The 15,915-nt window shown below is 39.7% G+C and overlaps 1 protein-coding gene across 1 annotated transcript in view; it reads right to left on the bottom strand.

Moving 5' to 3' along the window:
- PRKCA (protein kinase C alpha) overlaps window positions 1-15,915 on the bottom strand; it is a 159,806-nt gene that overhangs the window by 34,917 nt on the left and 108,974 nt on the right. Inside the window, exons 6-8 of the mRNA XM_054846634.1 lie at window positions 13,802-13,958; window positions 13,572-13,706; window positions 12,748-12,844 (exon numbers count right to left, since the gene is read on the bottom strand). Coding sequence (XP_054702609.1) covers window positions 12,748-12,844; window positions 13,572-13,706; window positions 13,802-13,958 — 389 coding nt within the window. The remainder of the gene's footprint in view (window positions 1-12,747; window positions 12,845-13,571; window positions 13,707-13,801; window positions 13,959-15,915) is intronic.

Below are 15,915 nucleotides of genomic sequence, written 5' to 3'. Positions count from 1 at the left end.
GTTATGAAAGCTCAGTGGGCATTCTGATCAACAGGTTGAGCTATTAGCAAGCCTTTAATAAAGTAAATAAATTCAATAAATTTCAAGTCAAAATCTGGAGGAAAAAACCTCCTATGCACTGAAATGTTCTCCATCATTGTGGCAGCTTTTCTTACATTATTGCATTTCCAATTCCATGTAATTATAGATGCTATGAAGGACTATCAATTTCCTAGTTTATACAACTTAATTACCAGGACGCTGAGAATTTGAAATGAGAAAAGTCCATTTCTAAGCCCCAGCAAGACTTAGTACTTCACCAGACTGAGTTTTGAGCTAATACCATCACCTAACGCAAGCTGGTAATTCATTAGCGGAGAGTTTTGTAGTCATGGAAACAACAGAGAAAAGAGAAAGTTAGAGCCTAAGCTCCGGATGATTTAGCGGCCCAGCAGCTCTAACCGGAGAGGGGATGACACAAGCGTTACATCTCGGTCCAACCTGAGCTCACGTTCTTGCTGTTGCAAGTCAACGGAGGGAAGGAACTTCCTTGGCCATTTTACCCGTTTCCCTACAGGACAGGTGCTGAGCAATCCAAGGAGGTGCTTTTGCGTGACATTTCCTCTGAAACAGAACAAAAGACGCAGTCTCTGGCTCCTGTGCGTCTTTCCTTGGCTTAACAAATGCTCACGAAGGCGGCGGCAACACGGGGCTCTTTCCCACCTTACTGTGCGCTCTCGCTGTTCCTTTCCAGAACAACTAATGAACTAAATTTCAGAAACGTATTGCACTAATGAATGTATACGCATGTACGTATGCGCATAGACAGGAGCACGCTTGGCTTAGACGGCAGCAGAGCGGAGATGCCTACGCAAGGCATTGCAATACGGCAAGACACACCCGCGCTCTACCACGGACACCATCAGGGATTCACCAGGTTTACACAGACCGTTTTTCAGCCACGTATTCCTTGGCGAAATTACATTCTAGCAGCAAGGAGAACACTGAAAAGATGCAAATAAGCCGAGAGCTGTTTATCTGCACTCTTATATTTATCTTCTTGACGGCAATGTCACTATGGTGAACTACGACATAATCAGTAAAAAAATGCAATACATAAAAATGAAAATGCATTTTTACTTCAATAGCTAAAATAGTTATTGAAAAAATAGCTAGAAAAAAAATTCTTATCATTCCCATTTGCTAGCCAAAGGGCATGAAGGCAAACAGGATGTTTCATAAAAATATAAATGGAGAGGATGATAAAACTCTACCTGGGACTTAAATATGGACTATTTTATGTCTCTACTTTCCCCTCATTTCCTCTCCTACTCCCATTAAACTTGTGTCATATTTACCCTTTTGGTTAGTAATAGTAAATTTATTTAAAGGATCTGCCTGAAAAAAATATTTGTGCCATATGTGAAAAGGATTAAAAATGCCTTTTTGCAGAAAGCATGTCCAAGAACACAGGAAACCCACTCCTGAAGCGCACCCACGTGCTGTACTGCTTTGCTCATCACGTAGGAACGATGATATCAGAGTGTTCGTGAACTAATTTGGGTTACAAATAACAGAAGAGAAAGCAGTGTGTCCCACAAAGAATTTCGGATGACGAGGAAAACCGAGTTATTTTGTCTAATCCTACCACGAGCTGCACGTTTGGAACCCATGCCTCTTCTACCACCTCGCAGGTTCACAAAAACTCATGAGCTAATTTTACTCGGTGACTCAGAGATTCCCGTGGAGGTCCATTTCTCTCAGCTAGCATATAAAGCCGAGCGGGACGGAGGCGGAAGGCAGGGCGTTACAGAAGTCACGAGGCTCCCGAAGGCAGAGGTGAACCGAGCGATGTAAAGGTGAGCAGAGGCAGTTCTCGCTTTTACAGCTACAAATTATTAAATATTTTGATTAGAGGAAAACATCACCAGTGCCAGTTAAAAATCTTGAATTCAGGGCTGTATGAAAAACATTATACTGAATTTTATCAAAATAGTAGTTTAATTTTATGGGTTTGTATCTCTCGAAATGTATCCACACAAACAATTTGCATTATTTCATTTCTTTCAGGACTTTTGCTAGAGACAGCTTTTTGCTTTGGGAGCTATTCCGTGTTCTTTACTGACCTCTTGTGGTTTCTCACTCCGAGAAGAGATTATTTTCTCAAGCTCAACATCACGCTAAGCGGATGTTTACTTCGGAGAAAGGCAATAAGGGAATCCTAAAGGACAATACAACAGTTTAATATACCCTAAGGCATCTCAACAGAGCTGCTTATTTGGGGGGGGGTGGGGGGTGTTATAATCACATTCCCTATTCAATTTTTTTTTTTTTTTAATTTTTTGTGTTGCTGTATAAAATTTAAAACTGTATGAAGTACTTGAATAAATTATTTCTAAAAAATCCCCAAATTTGCCAGGCACAAGGTTAAGGTAACCATGTCCCCTAGAAAATGCAGACAACGAAGTGAAATAACTATGAAAGATATTCATTTGAAAAGGGATATATTTATCCTCAGAAAAGGAGTTTCAGGAGATATCGCCCTGGACAACGGATGTCTGGCTGTGAGCGGTGAAATCTAGAGAGGGAAGAGTTTCCAGTTACCCGTTTGGCACTGTCAACATGTTTAATCTGTTTAATAATCCTGCGGCCACCTGAGTCTACTTTGTTTTCTGCCTTTATTGCCAAACACGCCATCCCCTGCAACAGAGCAGTGTCTAACGAGATGAAATGTAATTAAAGAGGCTGCCTAGGAATAATATCCAAGAATTCTTGCAGAAATATCCTGTGATGGCGGTAATAAAAAACCCAAACAACAAATACGATGCTAGCCCAGCAAATCCATGAGTGTCAGAAAAAGAATTGCTTTTATATATGCTCCTTCATTTTTCAATTATGCAAATTACTGCTAATTTTCAATAATAAAAAAACCCTAGAGTGTAGAATTTGATTTTAAGCATAAAACTCATTTCAATACGGACCAAAATTAAAACTGTTCTAAAATAACCTTCAAGGACTTCATTTTTACCTGACGTCAGCGCAAATCCCTGCGATCAACCGTAAGAGCCGTGAAAAGCTGCCGACTAGGACTGATTTTACAGCCTTGGGATTCTGTATCCAGGTCTTAACGTGCTACCTAATTATTTAACACACACACAAACGCACACACGCACACAAAGATGAAGGTGCTTTCTGCATGACGTTGTGAAAATAATCTATTTAAATATACACTTTGCTGGGGCAACACAGGCGGCATCAACGCATGACCCTTCCCAGTAGCTGCTGATTTCATAAACAAGTCTTTATGCTCAGAGCATTCTCAAATTTGCTGTGATAGTATAAAATCATTTTTGTACATTTTACTGGTTTCTAGCTCAGAAGCGTTACATTATCCTCAGGAACACAGCCTTCCTTCTTCATCTGCTCCTGCTGTTTCCCTTCAGCTCCAATCTCAGAAACGGGGGAACACAACCTCCCAGCGGTCCCACAGCAACTGGTTACTTACAAAATTATTTCCAAAGACGTGCGAACGTCAGTGGCGATTAGCTTGCGGAACGCCGCATGCAGTGATGCTTCTGAGCTTAGGTTAGCGATGCTAAGTCACCGTCAGCAGCAAGCAGAATGGGGATTTGCAGTAATTTAGAGAGAGAAGACAGACAATAAACGAGGAAGCAATTTTTTCCAGGAAAAAATTGAATTCTTGAGTCTCCGCATCAGAACAAAGTGCCAACTTTCTTTGCTGGAATTCGTGTTTATAACTCACAAGGATTAACCATGAATTTTGCCTATGAAGCAGCAGCTGTAGGAAATCGTTCGGCTCTGGTTTTAGGTGCACTCCTATGATGAACACACGAACTGACCAAGGACTTTTGTCACTTTGTGTCAGTGCGCTTCAAGGTCTGGATTTTACAAGGAAGTGACAACACGATGTTAGACATAACTTCGTATTTATCCCAGATACATTTTTTCTGGGTAGCTTTTGCTCTGGATTAAAATACATTTAAATGGAGAAACTTGCAACTTCCCTGCATTAAACGAGTTTCATCAATTAAAGAAACATTTTATTTTCAAATGAGAAGATGTGTAAATGATTGAGGAAGGGTAGTCCTCTTCTGTACGGGCTTTTGTGAGATAAAGATACCAGATAAAGAATCAAGGTTAAGAAAAAATAAGTTACTGATTGCTGCATTTGGAAATATTTGGCAATGTCAAATGGTCTTATTCTTTTTTTTTCCGGTTCAGTATTAAAACATTTGGTAAAATCATGCATTAATAACACAAACAACTCTTCAAAAATAAAATTTGATTTTTAAATTAAGTATTTTAAGCTTTGAGCATGTAAACTGCTCTAGGTCACCTTAGATTGTAAAAATACTATTTGAAGATGATAATGGCTTCAATAACCTCAGCTAGATTCTTAAAACGGTTTACAGCACAGGACCTTCAAATTTCAATTAAAATTGTAACTTAACCAACGTACGAGACTGAAACTGTGAATTGCGTCAGTAACTTTGCCCTAATAAAGCAAGATAATTTCTTAGATACACATGCAAATAAAAAGTCCACTCATGTATGTTCTCAGTGCTGATATGTATCTTTTATGGCAATAAATCAGTGAGGTGGTGATTAGTGAAAGAAATCAAATGGGAAGTAAACAGGTGAATTGGTATTTCAGGTATCAGAGCATCTGTGCATGTGGGTAATAGCTCTTATGATATAGTATACTCCAGCTAACATATAGCAATATATGTAGTATATTATATCATAAACCATGCATGCTATATTATGCAAATGTATGTCTTTAAATATACAGTGAGAATGAGCATTATTTGATCTGTGGGAGTTATTTAAAGTTCCATGAATGTCTTTCAGATTAAAGATGCACATTTTCCATTTTCCATGAGAAGGTGGCATTCACTGAACCAATTCCTTCCAAAGGAGAGGCACACTGCACTTGCTGAGGTTTGATGACCCCTTTTTTGTGAGTAAGCTTCTAATCTGGGGAGGCCTTTGTGACAAATTAGGGAAGATTCATACTTCAATTTTTTTTTTTAAAGACATTAGAACAGCTTAAACTGGGGAAAAAAGAAGTGCATCCTTAAAACACGGTGAGAATGAAATTGAATTTTATACACTTCAAACGTTGGTAGAGAGGGTTGCATGAAGAGAAAGGTGTAGGAGAACACCAAGGAGAAAACTACCTTGAAGAAGCGGACATTTACATGACAGTCCTGGAAGAGACAGGAAAGGGAGAAACACTGCCCGGTTAGTAAAGGGCTGGCAAAGCAAAGCAACAACAATTAGTAGCAAGACACAGCAGCGAGAATACAGAAATGGACACATCTGTTATGCACAGAAAAATCACGAAAAAGAAACCGTGGCGTTAATCACCCTAACGGCGAGGAGCACGGTGCAGCGTAGCACAATGAAGTACAGCTCTTTATGCAACTGCTCTTCAACGTTGACCTCAATCTTGTACGTACAAATGCTTCATGCATGAAACATTCCGAATGCGTTAAACCACTGCAATGCATAAAGCTCAATGTATGTGTAGACGTGTGTAGTCTGGGCTCTTATCACCTAACGAGCACTGCAGAGGGGTGACAGCACAAAAGGGGAGGTTTTTGCCTTGCTTCGAGACAAGCATTTAAACTTTGCACAAGGGATAAAGAAATCCCTGTTATCAATATGGTTTTCTACGTACGTTCTTCACCTTAAAGCATAACGCACAGACTGAGAAAAGCCCTACAGAAATCACAAGCTGATACAAACTGAGACCAGAGATGTATGTCATCTGGTTAAGAAATTTCAAGTTCTGTAGTTTCAGATATGGTAAGTGGATGGGAAACCTCCAGATAAGTGCATATGGGAATTCCCCATGCCAAACTACAGTATAGAACAGATGGAGACATCTAACAGCATCTCTATAATGCTGCAAACTATTCTCTAATGATTAAATATGCACAATTTAAAAATAGGAACGAGTGCCACGGCCAAAAAAAGCAGCTCTTCTTTTTATATCTCTATATACATAACGAGTGTGGATTGATGTGCCAGTGATATTTTGGCTGGTCATGATTTCAGTGTAGCTTAGTGTCTGTTTCCTGAAAAGTAAATTTAATCTATTCTTTTACAATTTGAAGTGTCAGCAACGTTATTTCTCTTTTCCATGTCATCTTTGCTGAACTGCCTGAAGTTACAGTTATTGCTTCAAAATAGGAAAAGCATACTGGTTAGATACAGGTATGGTAGAGATTGTATCTTTTATTTATTTCCCCTCCCAAAAAAGAGTAAAGTAACTGCAGTATAACAGCTCTGGGGTAAAAACATCACCGTCCTTCAAAGACTTAAAAGAAATGTCTCCTTCACAGCCCTTACAGGATTTTACACACAGACCAGAAGAATGTAATCCACAAATTAACAAAATCACAAGGTCCTCTACAAGTTGGTTTGAATGAAGATACCCCAGTCAGTTAGACAACGCTCTGGGTTCTTACGAAGCTACGGAAACAGCGCCTGGAGTCCTTCTGCCGAGGCCCCGGCTATGCGACTGCAGCTCAGAATTAAAACTGCTCTAGGATGTCCTGGCCATTGATTAAAGGAAAGAAAGAAAACGTCCTTTTGACCTAAACGTGTGAGTATCAGAAAGACGTCAGATTCATGCAGAAAGTACTGTCCTTCTCCTTTCTAATAAAGCAGCCAGAAACTGCTTTAAAAAAAAAAACCTCAAAACTAAAGGCAGCGTTAGATATCGAAGAAATGCAGTACCTGCAGTGAGACAAACCAAAGTGATTTACTGATGTCCAGAAAGGGAATGATAAATAAATGAAAGAGGTTTCTTTAGCCTTAGACTATAACAACATCGAAGCTCATCAGAAAGCTTTAATTGTGCCCTGAAGTCCGCAGACATTTTCGAACAGCGCGTGACACAAGCTGCGCTGCCCCAGAGAGAGGCCTGACGGCGTAACTTGGCGGTAGCTCTGCGTGCAACACGTCGATATACAGACTGAGACAGGTTACTTGTCCGTATATTCACGTCTGCACAAGGATTAACACGCAGGTTTGGCCAAACTAAACGCTGCCCTGCGTACTGCAGGAGTTGGGTAGCACAGCGGAGGCAGAAATATGTCCAGCTCCTGCGTCACTGGAGAGGTTCCAGGTATTTATAACCAAGCCCGATGGCCAAGCACCACGTTGTCCCTGTTCTTACATTTAAAATGGTAGGGCATTTTAAAAGACATTTTCTTTAGGATCATAATAATAGTTATGCTTAAAAGCACTGAGATGTCGCCAAAATGTCACCACTGACTGTATACTTCCAATTTCCAGATACAGTATCTACCCTGCTCTGAACTCCGTTTTCTCTCTCCTTATGTTTTGATCTGCTTAGTCCGCAAACGGAAACTACAGGTCCAGCTTCTGTCCAGCCTTCATCAGCGATTCCACTGGTCCAGAGCAGCCGAAAAAGTAACTCCCAGAATGATGACCTGGGACCAGCCAAAGCGACAGCACGGGGTGTCCAGCCCCACCAGCACCGTCCCTGGGAAACGCTGCAAAGCAGCAAAGAGAGCCCATCGGGCAGCCGGACAATAATAGCTAAGAGCTGCTCCTGGATGGTTTATCTAGCGCCTGGATCAGTCCCAGAAAGGGGAGACTGGGAATACAGCATACCACCAGTACGGTATGGGCGCGTGCCCTGGGTACCTCGTCCTGCCTCCCTACTGCACAGGGGCTTATGGGTCTGGCCCAGGACTAATAGATGAAAATGGTATCTGCTTTTCCTAACACCGGCTGGTAATTATTTTGCAGAAAAAGTACTTATCAGCATAACTTAATCTTATTGTGGAGTGATTTTATTGTTACTCAGTTAAATGGAATGGTACAAAACTAGCAGCCGTAAAAAGCCACTCGCACCTGATGTCTCAGCTGAAATCTCTAACAAACACAACTGGAAGCAGCAGTAGATGTGGATGGATGTCCCCAGCAAGCACCTCCCAAGGTCCACCAGAATGGTCTCGCACGGATCCCCACGGGGGGACAGTAGCCTGAGCTCGCTCTCAGAAACTAAGGGAATGGCTTTGGTCTTCTGAAAGCCATACAGAGGGCTACACTAAAGGAAATAACGAGAGCAAAAGAAAGTGTCTGACATCTTAAGAGTACGCACCAGGAGGACCTTTACATCTCTCCCCCAGAGATGCCTTAAAATGAAGATTATATGAGCAGTAACCTATTCCCTTGCACCAACTTGCTTGGATCACTTCAATTACCAAAGCTGAGCGTAGTGACTCGGATTGCTCCCGTCACTTAATATACCTTGTACTTGGTAAATGTGTGTGTAAGGATTACAGCTACTCTGTTCTTTTTTAATTAAAAATGGTCATTGATATGGACCATAACAGCTGCTTTATTTTTAATAACATTTTCCACAATGGTGATGTGGAAAGAAGGGGACACACAGAATAATTAATCAGCCTACTTTTTAAACCACTATTATTCTATTATTATTCTAAGGTGATATTTAACTATCAAGAAGTGCTTTACTAAGCAGAAAATTACAGGAAACAGGGCTTGACAAAACTGAAAAAAACTTCCTACGACGGAAGTTTTAGAATTTGCACGTTTGTTTTCCCCAAATAAAAAAATAGAACAATGCCCTAAATGGCAAAAACATGTTACTGCTCAAATTATAATCAGGTATGAAAAATACAAGCAGGTTGCATGATTTCAATATTCTGCTTTTTTCTTCGACTAGCAAAATACGATAACAGGAAAATAAGTATATAATAAATAGTAGATATTGTAGTTAAAAGACTCGCTAGTTTGGGTCCATGGAGCCACCCGGGACTGTTGCAAGTTCCCATGGCAACCTCAGCACGGACAATTACAGAGCAGCTACAATTATTCTGAATGTGCCTGTTGAGAACGGAGTTTCGTTTTGAGATGGCCACAAATAATGCCATTCCAGAGAGAAAATTCACAACCAAAGGTTAGAACCAAATGAAAAACAGTGACAGATTTCATCCTGCCTCCACTTCCTACAGGAGTATATTTTTATCTCTAAATATTAATAATGATGTATCATCTAGAAATCACTGCAGCCAGATTTGATCATACTGCTAAATGAGCAGATAATTGATTTGTAAGTTTTAGTGATAGGTGAGATCCAGAAAACATGTAGATTGATTAAAGTTTATTGTATAGAAAATACTGCACTGCGCCTATGCATAACATACCTCAATTTCTACATACTGTACAACTTCATATAGATAATACATAAACAAAACATCTTCTAGTAAAATCTATAAATACTTAGTGAGGTCACTGCGTGATTCCATTAGTGAAACCACCGTCCTCCTCAGCTTTTCTCTTCCTTTTCCAATTTGATCCCATTTGTTGGTCAGGATCTAAAACTCCTGGGCACAGGTCAGGGGTTGGTTTTTCATCTGCTTTAGATCTGGCAGAATGGGCCATGAGGAAGCTTTTTCTCATGACAAATAGTTTTTAGTGTTCAATTACAAAGGTAAGTGAAGAGAATGTTTGAATCTATTATTTATTTACTTATTTATAACCTTGTATAGCTATTTTATGGTAGGTTTACATTGAATAAGTGAATTACAGAATCTGTGTCAGGAGGTCCAGTAAGTAAAACAGCATACTAATGAAATTTGTGTGACTAATAGTCACATTTAAATAAGAAGTCTGGGTTGTTAAAGCAGGGCTAGAAGGACGTGATAGGATTGTGTAAACGGTTTGAGATCAATGAGAGCTGGAGGCCCAATCTTAAAGTCTGTTGAACTATAGATGCAGGCAGATATTTTAAAAATTCTCATTGATTTAAATGGGACGTAGCTCCTGAGTGCTCTTGGAGATTCTGCTAAGCACATTTCTAAACTTTAGTCAAAAGGGCAAAGTCAGTTTTAAGAATGTCTTCTAGGTTTTGTTTTTTTTTTTTTTTCTAAGACCAGAAACTGGTTTGGAAAATTTCACATCTACTGGTTTTCTGATCTTTTATAACTGAAAACATTCTTATTCTTTCTTAATTTCTTAATGACATTCTCATCCTAGAGTTTCTTCATTCTTGCATAGCTTAGGTTTGTACACAGCTCTCTACTCTGAAGTATTTGACAATAGTAATGCAATACTCTTGTAGAAATTGTTGCCATTTTGTACTCAAAATTAAATCAAAGTAGCTTGGTTATCAATCACACTGTTATATATCGAAAAGTAGACCAAGCACCACAGATGTAGACTTGATCAGCAAGTACTCTGAAGTCACTCCTTTCTATAAACTGATCAACGAGAAGATAGCCCAGTACGACCTCTCAGTCTATCTATATTCTTAATCTTCCTGACAAATACACTCCCCTAGCGAAATGGCAGTCAAGATCTGCAATCTTCTTCCTGTAAGGTTTCAAAGCTGCTTTCAGAACAGTGGAAATATTTATTTAGATGATGTCATTAAATCACAAATAGCAGCATATTTCTCAGCGCTATCTACTTGTTCCTTAGTATAGGGTACCTAAAATAAAATGACTATGTAAGCCAAGATATAAATGATATTAAAAATAACGTAAAAGATGATCAGAGTCAGCACCGCTTATGTACCATACCAGAATAGCTAATAAGTTAAATACCGCCATTCAGACATCTGTGCTGTTAATTTTTAAAAGCCATCACATAATTCCCCTTGAAACCAAGTAAGAACATTACTTGGAGGGTGCTGCTTCCCCCTCTTCCTTCTCAGAGTATAAACTTGAAGAGAGAGTAAGAGGTCGACCCTAAATCCTTTTGCCATGTAATGCAGCATTATACTAGCCTTGGTCTAGTTATAATTACACATTTTGTTCGGCTACCAGTATTCCCATATATCGTCACTAAATTTTGAAACTGCTCATTATGCAACTCTGTAAATGATATTGCTGGAGACACTGTGTTCACTGAAAACCTATTCCCTTTCCTTGATCAACTCAGACCACTAAAATAGCATCAACCAGGCTACCTCCAGAACAGGGAAAGCCTCAAATGACAGTGCTGAAGCTGAACTAATTAGACTTTGAGACAGACTAATTATTTCTGAGGCAGAGCTGACCCTATGCGAAGCTGCTGTTTCTGGGACCCAGTCCAGTAGCTTTTCACGATGCGACCTCTCCAGATTTCTACTCCACTCCATGGCAGCACACAGATAAACCCTGACTGTCCATTCTGCAAGCAAGGCATTTACAGTAGGCTTAAGAAAAAAACCTAAGAGATTGTAAATTCAATATGGAAACATACTGCATGTAATAACCGACATTTTAAAATAGATCATCTCAGTGACTTGTCTTTGTGCCGTCTCTGTCTTGAGAAAAATCAAGTAGATTTCTATACCTATATCACCAACATATACAGATCCACCCAGTTCCAGACTCTGTATATGGCACAGAGACATGTAAGGGGTGAAAAGAATTACTTTTGATGCTGTTTTTTCTAGGGAGGATAAAAAGTAAATATGATCTTGAATAGAAAATGACCTAGTGCAGCAAAATAAAAATCACACTGGTCAGATCACAATTGTAAAGAAAGGAAAATGAAATGGAGATTCAAATACTTCTCAAATGTGTAACAAAAATCACAGTTCATGCTGGAGACAAAAGTATGGTAGCTGATCCAAATGTGTTCAGAAGAAATTGATGCACCTTTTCTTTTTCTTTCTTGAAAGTTGAACATATGCCGTTTTTCCTCACTTTCTTGGGTTAACCCATCTTTTATAACAACAATGTAGAATTCTGCCTGATGGTGAACATAAAAAATTGCCATTTCAGGTTGAAAGGAACAGGCGTTAAGTGTTTGTTTACGCACAACAGGTACATTAATTATTTTTTTGATAAACAGCTAGACTAAAGTTGTAAATGCTCGACCAGAAAAAAGAAAACAATATTGTAGATCGGAAGATTTCAAATTCAATATTGCACGCTGGAAAGAGTAGTCGAGTCAGACGAGCTGAACCCAGTACAGCCGTTAGTAAAACACCTCCCTCCCCAAAGCAAGCCTTTCCTGGGGCTGGGTTTAACCACCAGCAAGTATTTTGCTGTAATATCGGCTGTAGTTGTCAGAAGAGGCAGAGTTGCTGGCTAAGTCTGATCATTAAGAAACAATTCCTTCGCACGGCTCGGTGAGACCGTGCTCGGGACTGCCAACCGCTCCAATTTGCACTGCAGAAGGCAGGGAGACTCCGTGGGAAGTATCGCTTTCGTCCAGTGTTTCTTTTCTGTACATAACCAGCGATAACTTCCATACCCACGTTAAAGATCTCAGAATTTCAGACGACCACCTTCTACAAAGATTTTGAGGCTCCCAATAATCAGTAATTAACACTCTACATATTTTCTTTAAAACAACCCACATTTAGTGTGAAATATTCTACGTATTAAAATACTGTTGTTTCTGAGAACTTAATTTGTCAAATATTAGAGGTACTAGTGATAACGGCTGGCAGATTTTGCAGCAAGTATTAAAAGACACTGAAATTATTGCATATACTTGACATAAAATATTTTAAAATACCAACTTACAAGTGTCATAGCAGAGAAGTTGAACTGTCAGAAAAATGCTACCGCTACTGAATTAAATCACTCGGTCCAATCTTCAAGAAACCCAAAGGTACACGCTGCTGTCACAGGCAACAGAAATAGCAGCACTCTGATATGTAACTTTTTAACAGGCAATTTCTGTGATAAAGTGAAAAATGTGTGCCATATATAGTTGCACCCATTTGTGTTTGATCCTCACCTCAAACTTCTGTCGGAGCTCTGCATTTCCATCTTCATCAGCATCTGGAATTGGAACATTATAATATTCACCTTCTTCTTGATTCAGCAGCTTGTACCTGTGGAACATTTGAGAAAAATGGTGACTTAACAGTTACATTCCTGTTAGATTTAAAATCCAATCCAGTTGGTTTTTTGTGTGGTTTGTATCAATGTCACAGATATGTAAAGAACTGCTTTCAAAGATCTAAAGCAAACTCAGAAACAGAATATATTTAACCTAAATCTTTAATCCCAAACTATGTGCCAAGGCAGTTCAAGGGACAAGGAACTTTTTCCCACTCATCCTGTGATATAATGGGAGACATCAACCCTGAAGAACTTCCGTCTCCAGTACTTCTGTAGCCCTAAACAATTATCTTTGATGAGATGTACTTTTTGAGAAGATGTGATGAGTTCTTGGTAAGTAATAAGATGGCATTTTATAAAATCAGTTCCCATGTGCTTTGAATTTGCAGAGCTATATATAACATGATATGCTTAGTAATGAATATATCATATTTGAGATAAAAATAAAATTCCTATCACAAGACTATGTACACAGAATTGAGTTTGCAGCAGCTCCTGGCTCCAGCAGAAGTTTCATGAACACCACAAAAGAAAAGCATTCCTTTCATTATCCTTGTTATATATAACCTTTGTTTCCTAGATTTAGTCGCATCTTCAGTGAATTTATAACACGAGATACAGTGAAAAGCTCCAAAAAAGGTAGATTATGTTGAAGAAAAACACTGGTTTAAAACTTTTTGTGATATATTCTCTCCTTCTCTCTTTTCAGAAACTTACCATCCACTGGCTGGCATTTTCATAAGCTCTGACACCCCAAATGAGAGAGATCCCATGAAATCATTTCTGGTTGTTCGATCCCAGTCCCAGACCTCTACGGATAACCGCCGATCTTTGTCTGTAGGTTTTAATTTACTAAAAGGGAGAGAAATAGAGGAGGTTTCAATGCAACACTGAAATAAATTGTTCAACACATACAAAGATACTCCACAAAAAGGTGTTGAACTTACAACGTGAAAGACTCATTCCAGTCCGGATTCAGAGTAGAACGAATGGTTTTTGTTTTTTGTTTACTTTCATTCTTAGGGTCTGGGATGAGCTTCAGTTTAACATAAGGATCTGAAAGTCCATTTGGGTCCATGGGAATTAGGTTTTTTGCTTCTCGCACTGTCAATATAAAACATAGCTAGTTTGTAGAGGATTACAAATCACCATTAAGAAAGCGGTAACATGTCAAACCTGAGTTATTGAAACACGTTGAAAAATAAAACAAATAAGACGTGAAACCCACTCATCAGACATGGCACAGGAGAAACCAGTTGCTGTAAAGTAAGGTTGCACCTTGCGATATTTCTAAGAACAGCAGAGAGGAATGACAGGAGAGAAGAGCAATTCACAAAGGACATGCAGCTTCCAGGCAGCTCCTTCCTGCAATGGAATGATTAAATGTCCAAATCCATCACTATAAATTTTTACGTGGGTAGCAATTCTTTGTGCTTTTATTTAATCCTCAGTCTTAGCTTACACCAACTGTCAGCCAAATACTATAAGGGCGATAGCCAGATCACAGTAGATTTCGGAAGATAGGTTATTTGATACAATCCATCATTGGAAGATATCTAACGCTAAACTTCCCTCGGATTCATGGTTCATTAGTTGTCAGATGGAATCGTTGAAAGCATTCTGTCATGACAGCAACCAAAGTAAAAGCACAGAGGAGACAAGTTTAACTTCAGCTTCACAAAAAATGTTAATGTAGCTTCTATTTTTACAATGTCAAAAGAAGGCATAAAGTGAGTTAATACATCTCATCTTGCTACCGATCCCCAAAGCGCGAGAGAAGAACAGTCAGCGACCTGCACGGGGTGCCGTTCCTCGCAAGGCCACATCCCCACGCGGAACAAGGCAGGCAGGCAACGGGGGGTTGCGAAGGCGTTTATCGGGGGCTCGGCAGCTTTCGGGTTTCAGTCTGGCTGGAGTTACTGCAGCAGCTGTGGGGTTCGTTAAGGAGCTCAGAAGTCACTGCAGGGGAGCGGATCATTCCAATGGATGAGCAGGGAGTACCTCCTCCCTCTTGTAGAGGGCCAGCATAACGCCCGCGTAGCATTTACACGACATGTAAGGTTTTGTTCTGTGATAACGGCATTAGTCATCAGCTTGTGCTGAACCTCAGAAGAGGCAAATTTTCCTCATGCTGTGAAACCCCGTCCTACCCAAGCTGGTGAGGGTGCGATGAACTGCAGCGATCCAGTTGGGACGGGGAATTCAGCGCTCACAACTGGGAGCAGTAACCCTCTGGGGTTCTTTTGGACAGAAAACAGCTTTCGTTCGGGAATTCCTGTGTGAGATTCATAGTTTAAGACTAGAAATGTTCCTGGAAGGAAAATCTCAAGAAGCTTTGAGGGTGACATGGTTCCTAGGGCACGAAGGAAGGCCAGCATTTAAGAGAGAGTCACTAGAGATACTATCCTGGATTGACAGTGCCATCAGCTACTGCCTGCTCAGTGTGAGCATCAGAAGGGCTTTTTTAATTTATCTACCTAACTGAAGAAAAGAATCTGAAAGGAAATTTAGGAAAGATCAACCCGTAAGTCACTTAATATTTCTTGATGGAAAACATTTCCTACAAAAATTTGAACTTTAGAGTCACTGAAGAACTCAAACAGAACTAATGCAAAAAAAAAAAGAAAAAAAGTCGGGATCTTCAGGAACAGAGAGTTACTGTTTGTTCAAGGCACTCTCCTCCTTATCCCCCAGATTAAAATGGCATTTTCATATTACAAACAAAAATTAGAGACCTTCCCAGGATTTCAACCTGTTATTTCCCAGCATGGAGGCTGAAAGGCATCCAAGCAACACAGATATTTTATAATGTGTTGTTTACTTTCATTATTTATAGAATAAGAGGAGGACAGTTTTTGGGCAACAGTCAAATGATTTGTAAACCAGCTGAAGTACATCTTTTCAGCATGTCCCTTGTTCTCCCTTTAGAAATAAGGGCAGGGCTGTGGTGGACTGACAACCACGCGCTACTGCTTCCATAAGACAGAAGAAGATGGACGATGAACGTGAAGCACAGGACAGATATTACTGCGCTTTGCTTAAGGCCAGTGAAATGAAAGAC

The sequence above is a fragment of the Grus americana genome, chromosome 18 (assembly GCF_028858705.1).
Source record: "Grus americana isolate bGruAme1 chromosome 18, bGruAme1.mat, whole genome shotgun sequence".
Lineage (NCBI taxonomy): Eukaryota > Metazoa > Chordata > Aves > Gruiformes > Gruidae > Grus > Grus americana.
Note: the sequence above shows the minus strand (reverse complement) of the source record. Positions and strands in the feature narration are given on the sequence as shown.